General features: G+C 39.3%; 1 protein-coding gene across 1 annotated transcript in view; it reads right to left on the bottom strand.

Moving 5' to 3' along the window:
* Positions 1 to 12,524, bottom strand: part of LOC128591331 (uncharacterized) — a 75,368-nt gene that overhangs the window by 31,547 nt on the left and 31,297 nt on the right. The window contains exon 5 of the mRNA XM_053598824.1: positions 10,805 to 10,897. Within this exon, the coding sequence (XP_053454799.1) occupies positions 10,805 to 10,897 (93 nt within the window). The remainder of the gene's footprint in view (positions 1 to 10,804; positions 10,898 to 12,524) is intronic.

Raw genomic sequence — 12,524 nt, 5'->3', positions numbered from 1 at the left:
GGCGGGTTCGGGTTTGAGTCCAGCCCGGGCCCACCAAACAACGACAGCTGCAACCAAAAAATAGCCAGGCATTGTGGCAGGCAACTGTAGTCCCAGCTACTTGGGAGGCAGAGGCAGGAGAATTGCTTGAGCGCAGGAGTTGGAAGTTGCTGTGAGCTGTGATGCCACAGCACTCTACTCAGGGTGACAGCTTGAGGCTCTATCTCAAAAAAAAACTACCTCAACACCCATCCTGGTCCCTGCTGCCGCCAGAGCCTTCTGATAAAGATTGACGCCTTTCACTATATGCAGCTGGGAACAGCCTATAGGTCAGTGCTGACTCTGCCCTGATCCCACCCTATGCAGGTGGGGGGCGGGGTGACTTAATTGCTGCTATTTCTCCACAGCTGAGACTTCAATCCAAAGTATCTGTTTCACTAGGGTGGAACAGAAACCAGCTGAAAACAAGGCAGAACCATTTAGCCCCACCACACCAGACAGGGCCCCAGTTTCGCAGGCCACAACACTGTATGGGCCATCGACAAAGCCCCAGGGGAAAAAATCAGAGGGAGTAAAACAACCATGGGGCGGAATCAGCGGAAAAACTCTGGTAACATGAATAACCAGAATAGATCAAACCCCGCAAGGAAAGATACGGCAGATGCAATTGAAGATCCCATTCATTAACAACTGGCTGAGATGTCAGAAATCGAATTCAGAATTTGGATTGCAGACAAGATTAACAAAGTGGAATTAGGAATTCGAGGAGAAATTCAAAAGTTGTCTCAAGAATTTAACGAATTTAAAGACAAAACCACCAAAGACTTAGACACACTGAAGCCAGAATTTGCAGCCCTCAAAGATATGAAAAATACAGTAGAATCCCTCATTAACAGAATGGAGCAAGCAGAAGGAAGGATTTCTGACATCGAAGATAAAGCCTTTGAACGCTCCCAAACTCTCAAAGAAGAAGAGAAATGGAGAGCAAAAACGGATCACTCACTCAGAGAGCTCTGGGATAATTCGAAGAAGGCAAATATGCGAATCATAGGAGTTCCAGAAACAGATGAAGTGGCCTCGCTGGGCACAGAGGCCCTTCCGCATGAAATTATGAAAGAGAATTTTCCAGACATGCCTAGAGATTCTGAAATTCAGATAGCGGACAGCTTCAGAACCCCAGCACGACTCAACCCCAATAAGACATCCCCAAGGCATATCATAATTAACTTCACTAAAGTTAATATGAAGGACAAAATCCTCAAAGCTGCCAGGAGAAAGAAAACAATTACATTCAAAGGCAAGAATATCAGAATGACTGCAAATCTCTCTGCTGAAACTTTTCAAGCCAGAAGAGGGTCGTCACCGATTTTTAATCTCCTAAAGCAAAATAACTTTCAACCCTGGATTTTGTATCCAGCTAAACTGAGTTTCATTTATGATGGAGAAATTAAATACTTTAATGACATTCATATGTTGAAGAAATTTGCCATAACCAAACCAGCTCTTCAGGATATTCTCAGACCTATCCTCCATAATGACCAACCCAATCCTATACCACAAAAGTAAACTCACTCAGAAACTTCAGATCAAACTCCAAATTCCACACTGGCGAAAGGATTAAAAATGGCCACTGGACTTTTGAAAAACTCGATACCCAAAACTTCACCAGACTTATCAATATTTTCCATTAATGTGAATGGCTTAAACTGTCCTCTAAAGAGGCATAGGTTAGCTGACTGGATACAAAAACTAAGGCCAGATATCCGTTGCATACAAGAGTCACATCTTAACCTAGAAGACAAATACAGACTCAGGGTGAAAGGATGGTCGTCCATATTTCAGGCAAATGGTAATCAGAAAAAAGCAGGTGTTGCAATTTTATTTGCAGATACAATAGGCTTTAAACCAACAAAAGTAAGGAAGGACAAGAACGGTCACTTCATATTTGTTAAGGGTATTACTCACTATGATGAGATCTCAATTATTAATATCTATGCACCCAACCAGAATGCACCTCAATTTATAAGAGAAACTCTAACAGACATGAGCAACTTGATTTCCTCCAGCTCCATAATCGTCGGAGATTTCAACACTCCTTTGGCAGTGTTGGATCGATCCTCCAACAAGAAGCTGAGCAAAGAAATCTTAGATTTAAACCTAACCATCCAACATTTGGATCTAGCAGACATCTACTGAACATTTCATCCCAACAAAACTGAATACACATACTTCTCATCAGCCCATGGAACTTACTCTAAAATCGATCACATCTTAGGTCACAAGTCTAACCTCAGTAAATTTAAAGGAATAGAAATTATTCCATGCATCTTCTCGGAACACCATGGAATAAAACTTGAGCTGAGTAACAACAGGAATCTGCATACTGATACAAAAACATGGAAGTTAAATAACCTTATGCTGAATGATAGCTGGGTCAGAGATGAGATTAAGAAAGAAATCAGCAATTTTTTGGAACAAAACAACAATGAAGACACGAACTATCAGAACCTCTGGGACACCGCAAAGGCAGTTCTAAGAGGGAAATTTATAGCACTGTAAGCCTTCCTCAAGAGAATGGAAAGAGAGGAAGTTCACAACTTAATGGGATATCTTAAGCAACTGGAAAAGGAAGAACATTCCAACCCCAAACCCAGTAGAAGAAAATAAATAACCAAAATTAGAGCAGAATTAAATGAAATTGAAAACAAAAGAATAATACAACAGATCAATAAATCAAAAAGCTGGTTTTTCGAAAAGGTCAATAAAATAGATAAACCTTTGGCCAACCTAATCAGGAAAAAAAGAGTAAAATCTCTAATCTCATCAATCAGAAACAACAAAGACGAAATAACAACAGACTCCTCAGAAATCCAAAAAATCCTTAATGAATATTACAAGAAACTTTATTCTCAGAAATATGAAAATCTGAAGGAAATTGACCAACAGTTGGAAGCACGTCACCTTCCAAGACTTAGCCAGAATCAAGTGAAAATGCTGAACAGGCCCATATCAAGTTCGGAAATAGCATCAACCATACAAAACCTCCCTAAAAAGAAAAGCCCGGGACCAGATGGTTTCACGTCTGAATTCTACCAAACCTTTAAAGAGGAATTAGTACCTATATTACTTAACCTATTCCAAAAGGTAGAAAAAGAAGGAAGACTACCCAACACGTTCTATGAAGCAAACATCACCCTGATCCCCAAACCAGGGAAAGACCCAACAAGAAAAGAAAATTATAGACCGATATCACTAATGAATATAGATGCAAAAATATTCAACAAGATCCTAACAAACAGAATCCAGCAACACATCAAACAAATTATACATCATGACCAAGTCGGTTTTATCCCAGGATCTCAAGGCTGGTTCAATATACGTAAATCTATAAATGTAATCCAGCACATAAACAAATTAAAAAACAAAGACCATATGACTCTCTCAATCGATGCAGAAAAAGCTTTTGATAATATCCAGCATCCCTTCATGATCAGAACACTTAAGAAAATTGGTATAGAAGGGATATTTCTTAAACTGATAGAGACCATCTACAACAAACACACAGCCAATATCATATTGAATGGAGTTAAATTGGAATCATTTCCACTCAGATCAGGAACCAGACAAGGCTGCCTATTGTCTCCAATGCTTTTGAACATTGTAATGGAAGTTTTAGCCACTGCAATTAGGGAAGAAAAGGCAATCAAGGGTATCCATATAGGGTCAGAAGAGATCAAACTTTCGCTCTTCGCGGATGATATGATAGTATATCTGGAAAACACTAGGGACTCTACTACAAAACTCTTAGAAGTGATTAAGGAACACAGCAGCGTCTCAGGTTACAAAATCAACACTCATAAATCGGTAGCCTTTATATATACTAACAACAGTCAAGTTGAAAAAACAATTAAGGACTCTATCCCATTCACAGTAGTGCCAAAGAAGATGAAATATTTGGGAATTTATCTAACAAAGGATGTTCAAGATCTCTATAAAGAGAACTATGAAACTCTAAGAAAAGAAATAGCTGAAAATATTAACAAATGGAAAAACATACCATGCTCATGGCTGGGAAGAATCAACATAGTTAAAATGTCTATACTACCCAAAGCAATATATAACTTCAATGCAATCCCTATTAAAGCAACACTGTCATACTTTAAAGATCTGGAAAAAACAATACTTCGTTTTATATGGAATCAGAAAAAACCTCGAATAGCCAAGACATTACTCAGAAATAAAAACAAAGCAGGAGGAATTACGCTACCAGACCTCAGACTATACTACAAATCAATAGTGATCAAAACAGCATGGTATTGGCACAAAAACAGAGAGGTAGATGTCTGGAATAGAATAGAGAATCAAGAGATGAATCCAGCTACTTACTGTTATTTCATCTTTGACAAGCCAATTAAAAACATTCAGTGGGGAAAAGATTCCCTATTTAACAAATTGTGCTGGGTGAACTGGCTGGCAACCTGTAAGAGACTGAAAGTGGACCCACACCTTTCACCATTAACTAAGATAGACTCTCACTGGATCAAAGATTTAAACTTAAGACATGAAACTATAAAAGTACTAGAGGAGAGTGCAGGGAAAACTCTTGAAGAAATCGGGATGGGCGAATATTAAAATATTAAAATATTAAATATTAAATAAATAAAATATTAAAAAAATAAAGAAAATATTAAAATATTTTATGAGGAGGACGCCCCGGGCAATTGAAGCAGCTTCAAAAATACACTACTGGGATTTGATCAAACTAAAAAGCTTCTGCACAGCCAAGAACACAGTAAGTAAAGCAAGCAAACAGCCCTCAGAATGAGAGAAGATATTTGCAGGTTATGTCTCCGACAAAGGTTTAATAACCAGAATCCACAGAGAACTCAAATGCATTAGCAAGAATAGAACAAGGGATCCCATCACAGTCTGGGCAAGGGATTTGAAGAGAAACTTCTCTGAAGAAGACAGGCATGCGGCCTTCAGACATATGAAAAAATGCTCATCATCTTTAATCATCAGAGAAATGCAAATCAAAACTACTTTGAGATACCATCTAACTCCAGTGAGACAAGCCTATATCACAAAATCCCAAGACCAGAGATGTTGGCGTGGATGTGGACAAAAGGGAACACTTTTCTTTTTTTTTTTTTTTTTTTTTATTGTTGGGGATTCATTGAGGGTACAATAAGCCAGTTACACTGATTGCAATTGTTAGGTAAAGTCCCTCTTGCAATCATGTCTTGCCCCCATAAAATGTGACACACACTAAGGCCCCACCCTCCTCCCTCCATCCCTCTTTCTGCTTCCCCCCCATAACCTTAATTGTCATTAATTGTCCTCATATCAAGATTGAGTACATAGGATTCATGCTTCTCCATTTTTGTGATGCTTTACTAAGAATAATGTCTTCCACTTTGCATATTTTCAATCAGACAAAAGCTTGATAACTAGGATCTATAGAGAACTCAAATTAATCCACATGAAAAAAGCCAACAATCCCTTATATCAATGGGCAAGAGACATGAATAGAACTTTCTCTAAAGATCACAGATGAATGGCTAACAAACACATGAAAAAATGTTCATCATTTCTATATATTAGAGAAATGCAAATCAAAACAACCCTGAGATATCATCTAACCCCAGTGAGAATGGCCCACATCACAAAATCTCAAAACTGCAGATGCTGGCGTGGATGTGGAGAGAAGGGAACACTTTTACACTGCTGGTGGGACTGCAAACTAGTACAACCTTTCTGGAAGGAAGTATGGAGAAACCTCAAAGCACTCAACCTAGACCTCCCATTCGATCCTGCAATCCCATTACTGGGCATCTACCCAGAAGGAAAAAAATCCTTTTATCATAAGGACACTTGTACTAGACTGTTTATTGCAGCTCAATTTACCGTTGCCAAAATGTGGAAACAGCCTAAATGCCCACCAACCCAGGAATGGATTAACAAGCTGTGGTCTATGTATACCATGGAATACTATTCAGCCATTAAAAAAAAAAAAAGGGAACACTTTTGCACTGCTGGTGGGAATGCAAATTAATACATTCCTTTTGGAAAGAGATATGGAGAACACTTAGAGATCTAAAAATAGATCTGCCATTCAAACCTGTAATTCCTCTACTGGGCATATACCCAGAAGACCAAAAATCACGTCATAACAAAGATATTTGTACCAGAATGTTTATTGCAGCCCAATTCATAATTGCTATGTCATGGAGGAAGCCCAGGTGCCCATCGATCCACGAATGGATTAATAAATTGTGGTATATGTACACCATGGAATATTATGCAGCCTTAAAGAAAGATGGAGACTTTACCTCTTTCATGTTTACATGGATGGATCTGGAACATATTCTTCTTAGTAAAGTATCTCAAGAATGGAAGAGAAAGTACCCAATGTACTCAGTCCTACCATGAGAATAATTTAGGGTTTTCACATGAAAGCTATAACCCAGTTACAACCTAAGAATAGGGGGAAGGGAGAAAGGGAGGGGAGGGAGGGGGGAGGTGGGTAGAGGGAAGGAAATTGGTGGGATTACACCAGCGGTGCATCTTACAAGGGTATATGTGAAACTTGGTAAACGGTCTGTGAAGCTAGTGAATGATGCCCCATGATCATATCAATGTACACAGCTATGATTTAATAAAAAAAAAAAGAAGGGAAGGTTTGTAAGGCTGGTCCTCTGTTCAATCAGACTTGTAGTGGCCTGGGTTATAAATCAGCCTGATAACACCTATTGTTATGGAGTTCCCCAAGGGTTTTGCTTGTAGCCATAGAAATTTAGAAATTTACCATGCCAGCTGGGCCCTGAATTCTCAACCTGTAGGTAACTTTTATTTCCTTAGCATTAGGGCTGGTCTTAGTTGACAAAGGGACATCTGGTCTTACAGATCACAGATAAATTTCTACACAGATAAGTTTCCTTATCTGTTGCAATTGGAAGCCATTACAACTTTTTCCTGTATATGTCAGTGTCTTTTCATGAATTACATACATTGTAACAAGTAGGTAGGTGGTTTTGGAGCTGTTAGAAAAGGAAAGAGTTACCACAGGCACCAAATACCATACCAAATCAACCTCATTTTCCTTCTTAAAAGGGTTTTCAGAACAAAGCATCAATAAATTTTGGAAGAAATAGTATGTTAAGATTCCAGTAAGGAATAGTTCTTCTAATTATAGATACAGACGTATGTATTAGAGGACAGTAACAACTGAGAGGGTTTATATGTGGTTGAGAACCCAACTCTAAGTGTCCAGATTGGCCAAAATTCTTATATTTCTAATCTCATGTTTTGTGATTTGGTGCAGGGTAATTTATCTAATTTATCTATGTAGTTTCACAGGGCACGATGGAGCAGGCTTCAAGGACATGCCAAGTCAGCACCAGGTAGGCACGAGTGACCAACAGTTTAGTTCCATCTGTGTTACACAAGATAGAAAAGTGATAAAATCTGGTATGCTGATGCCCCCAGCTTTATTTTTGTTACAGAGAACTGCCTTAGCTATACAGGGTTTTTTCCGGTTCCATACAAAATGCAGAATCATTTTTTCCAAATCTTGAAAGTACGATGTTGGTATTTTGATAGGAATGGCATTGAATAGGTAGATTGCTTTGGGAAGTATAGACATTTTAACAATGTTGATTCTTCCCATCCATGAGCATGGTATGTTCTTCCATTTGTTAGTATCCTCTGCTATTTCCTTTCTGAGGATTTCATAGTTTTCTTTATAGAGGTCCTTCACCTCCTTCGTTAGGTATATTCCTAGGTATTTCATTTTCTTTGAAACTATGGTGAAGGGAGCTGTGTCCTTAATTAGCTTCTCATCTTGACTGTTATTGGTGTACACAAAGGCTACTGACTTGTGGACATTGATTTTATATCCTGAAACATTACTGTATTTTTTGATGACTTCTAGGAGTCTTGTGGTTGAGTCTTTGGGGTTCTCTAAGTATAAGATCATGTCGTCAGCAAAGAGGGAGAGTTTGACCTCCTCTGCTCCCATTTGGATTCCCTTTATTTCCTTGTCTTGCCTAATTGTATTGGCTAGAACTTCCAGCACTACGTTGAATAGTAAAGGTGACAGAGGACAACCTTGTCTGGTTCCAGTTCTAAGAGGAAAAGCTTTCAGTTTTACTCTATTCAGTAAAATATTGGCTGTGGGTTTATCATAGATAGCTTCAATCAGTTTAAGAAATGTGCCACCTGGGCGGCACCTGTGGCTCAGTGAGTAGGGCGCCGGCCCCATATGCCGAGGGTGGCGGGTTCAAACCCAGCCCCGGCCAAACTGCAACAAAAAATAGCTGGGCGTTGTGGAGGGTGCCTGTAGTCCCAGCTGCTCGGGAGGCTGAGGCAAGAGAATCATGTAAGCCCAAGAGCTGGAGGTTGCTGTGAGCCGTGTGATGCCACGGCACTCTACCGAGGGTGGTACAATGAGACTCTGTCTCTACAAAAAAAAAAAAAAAAGAAATGTGCCACCTATGCCTATACTCTTCAGACGAATGGCTAACAAACACATGAAAAAATGTTCATCATCTCTATATATTAGAGAAATGCAAATCAAAACAACCCTGAGATATCATCTAACCCCAATGAGAATGGCCCACATCACAAAATCTCAAAACTGCAGATGCTGGCGTGGATGTGGAGAGAAGGGAACACTTTTACACTGCTGGTGGCACTGCAAACTAGTACAACCTTTCTGGAAGGAAGTATGGAGAAACCTCAAAGCACTCAAGCTAGACCTCCCATTTGATCCTGCAATCCCATTACTGGGCATCTACCCAGAAGGAAAGAAATCCTTTTATGATAAGGACACTTGTACTAGACTGTTTATTGCAGCTCAATTTACAATCGCCAAAATGTGGAAACAGCCTAAATGCCCACCAACCCAGGAATGGATTAACAAGCTGTGGTATATGTATACCATGGAATACTATTCAGCCATTAAAAAAATGGAGACTTTACATCCTTCTTATTAACCTGGATGGACGTGGAAGACATTATTCTTAGTAAAGCATCACAAGAATGGAGAAGCATGAATCCTATGTACTCAATTTTGATATGAGGACAATTAATGACAATTATGGTTATGGGGGGGGACAGAAAGAGGGAAGGAGGGAGGGGGTGGGGCCTTGGTGTGTGTCACACTTTATGGGGGCAAGACATGATTGCAAGAGGGACTTTACCTAACAATTGCAATCAGTGTAACCTGGCTTATTGTACCCTCAATGAATCCCCAACAATAAAAAAAATAAATAAATAAAAGTGATAAAAGGATTTATGAGATTCAAACCCAATCCAGAGTAAGTCCAAATCTGAAGCCAAAGGCACGGTTAAAGGTTCCAGTCAGTTATCGGAGAACAAGATTTAATCAAAACATAAGTCAGACAATACCCCCAACATAATTCTCGGCACTCCCGGCACTTTTTAATAGGACTGTCTCATGCAGCAGGTTTTATCAGGGATATCGTAAATGTACTTTAATTAAAGCAGGAAAATCCTGAAGTAAGTAACCAATACAGTGAATAGGGTGGTCAATTGTCTCAGTTTGCCAGGGACTGAGGTATAGTCCCAGGATGTGGGACTTTCACTCATAAAACCAGGACCAATTGGTCACCCCTTAATGAGGAGATGCAAAGCCATGTCACATGAGGACATATGGGGATTGTTTCATGAGAAACATAGTCCTAACATTATTAGTAATAAATAGCCTTTACGAGCACTTGCCATTTGGCAGACTGTGAAGGACTAGATGAATATCCTCATTTAATCTTCATAGTCACCCTGTAAGTAGGCATAACTCTTTCCTCAGTTTTTCATGAGGAGGAACCAAGGTTTATGATGGCTAAATAATTGCCCAATGACTCATCTAGTTAATGATAACACCTCAAACTGAACCTGATCAGTTGGATTCCAGAGCCCACAGTCCCAGACCTTGGAGATTTCAGAGAGTCAACAGCTGCTCCAATACTTGAAGGGCTGTTCTAGAAGAAAGATTGAGCCAAATTTATGAAACCATGGAGGTCACATGTGAAGTCGTGCAGAGACCGAGTTCTGAATTCCCGAACTTTCCAGAATAGAATAGGCTGCTCCAGAGACCCTCCCTGCACTGGATAAAAATGCTGACAGAAGCACAAGCCTTGTATAATTGGCGTAATCTTTAAAATATCTCCTAGCAAGAAGATGCTATATTTTTATTTTTCTAGCAAAGTTAAAATTAGAAAGGATTCCTCCACACACACCCTCACAAATTTAGCCATAAAAACATAATAGAAAGTCAAGTTATTTGATTTTATAACAAAAACTTATAATTTATCATATATTCCCAGGCTTTTTAAATAAATGTTGAAATGCCATATGCCCCCTTCAGTTCAAATTTGAGTGTAAATTATAAAAAGTCCATAATCGAAAACACTTTATGTGTTTTTATGATCACAGAAGACTGCCTTGCCTTCCATTCATGATTAAGTTTTTTTGATGGCTCCTTCTAGACCTTAGAAAATAATTAAAACTAATGAACAATCCACAATGGCACTAAAGCAAGGAGCATATTGTTTCCTGTCTGGGCTCCATGTTTAATCAAAGGGAAGACTGGCTGAGATGCAGACCCTGATGTTTTGCACTTCACTTCCTGACCACCCACTGAGACCAAATGACAGCTTCAGGGGAAATCATGAATTAAGGGTTGTTTTTTTTTTTTTAATCTCTTTATGAAATAGTTAGTTTGCAGAAATACAATTAGTCAGTGTAACTGCTGATTTTCCAGCAGAGAGAGATTTTTAGATATGTGCTTTTTATTTTCTCTTACCACTTTCCTGTGTCATGAGTCGTTTTCATTGAATTAGGTCTCCTCCTAACACAGATCACATAATCACATAAGGCAGTGTAATGTGACTGTTGCCTAAAAAAACCAACAACAAAAAAGATTTCACATTTTATCATATTTTCCCAAGTTTGATGATATGTTTCCAAAGGGTATTTTATTACTTTTTTTTCTTTTTTTTAGAGACAGAGGCTCACTCTGTCACCAGGCTAGAGTACTATGGCATAATAGCTCACAGCAACCTCAAACTCTTGGGCTCAAGAAATCCTCCTGCCTTAGCCTCCTGAGTAACTGGGATTACAGGCTCTGGCCTCCAGGGCCAGCTAGCTTTTCTAATTTTAGCAGAGACGGCGTCTCGCTCTTGATCAGGCTGGTGTCAAATGCCTGAGCTCAAGGGATTCTCTTGCCTCACCCAGCCAAAGTGCTAAGATGACAGGTATGAGCCATCACACCTGGCCCTTCAACAGGTATTTTAGAGAGCATTTTATTCAATCTGTATTACACATAAGAAGAAAAGCAAAGGTTCAGGTTAAGTCAACTGGTGTGGCAGGATGGAGTACAGGAAGACTGATTTGTGAAGTAAGCGCTTCTGTAGAAAGTAAGAGGGAAGTAGAAATTTGAGGGAGGATGAATTATTCCATCCATTTCATATCCTGTAGCTTCACCTGTAGAAAATCGCTTGACTTTTTTGGTTAACTTGACACTCAAGTTGATCTAAGTTGACTGGTCAAGTGATTAACAAATGTGATCAATCAAAATAGAGGAGTTTTGTCATCTTTTATTTTTATTCTGAAAATGACTTTAAAAAAATAAGTCTGATACATTAAAGATACAGCCCAAGCTTTTAACAGGGGCCACAAAGGGGATTTAGATGAAAATAAAAATATAGTCAAATTCTCAGTTGCTCTAAGCTGATTACATGTGAGGCCTTAGGACCTTAAGTTTCTTCCTTCTTGCATTTCTCCTCTTTATGTTTCTTGGCTCCAAATGGGGAGGAAGAAACCACAGACACTCCAGAAGCACTTGTTACATGACTCTGACATAGCAGAGTTGCCAGGAATTGTTAGATTTCGGTCATCCAAGCTTGCTCTGGTGGAAGGTGGCATAGCAAATTGAAAGTTGGCAATACAGTTCTGGAACCATTAAGTTAGGAAGCTTCTTTAGATTTGCAACCAGCATTGGCCCCAGGCAAGACAGTGAAAGTTCTCTGTGCTGCCTCCACCTTAGTCTCTTTCGTAGGATCTTAATTAAAGCTAGAGAATGGAAAAGCCTAGCTGTTCCTTCCCTAGCCCCTCAGATCAAAACTTGCTCTCAGAAAAGGATCTGACACCTGCAGAATCTCAGATGAGTTTTCTAATCTTATTTTGTTCCACAATAAATAAGAAGGTGTTGGAAGGACAGAAAATAGTTGTGAGTTGGTAGAAAACAAATCTTCAGGGATGGGAATATTCACCTCAAGTGCCAAAGTCATACTTTATCTTAGCCTGTATCTAACCTTACCCCTGTCCTACATCTAAGCAAAGGCAGAGTTCTTACCCAGGGTCCCTTGGCAAAGTCTAGTTCAGGGCTCAGCAATCTGTGGTCCACAGGCCAAGTCTGTTCACCAACTGTTTTTTATATGGCCTGTGAGCTAAGGATGGTTTTTATATTTTAAAACAGGTGGAAAAAAAATCAAGAAAATATTTTGTGACATGAAAAATGATAT

The sequence above is a fragment of the Nycticebus coucang genome, chromosome 8, assembly GCF_027406575.1.
Source record: "Nycticebus coucang isolate mNycCou1 chromosome 8, mNycCou1.pri, whole genome shotgun sequence".
Classification (NCBI taxonomy): Eukaryota; Metazoa; Chordata; class Mammalia; order Primates; family Lorisidae; genus Nycticebus; species Nycticebus coucang.
Note: the sequence above shows the minus strand (reverse complement) of the source record. Positions and strands in the feature narration are given on the sequence as shown.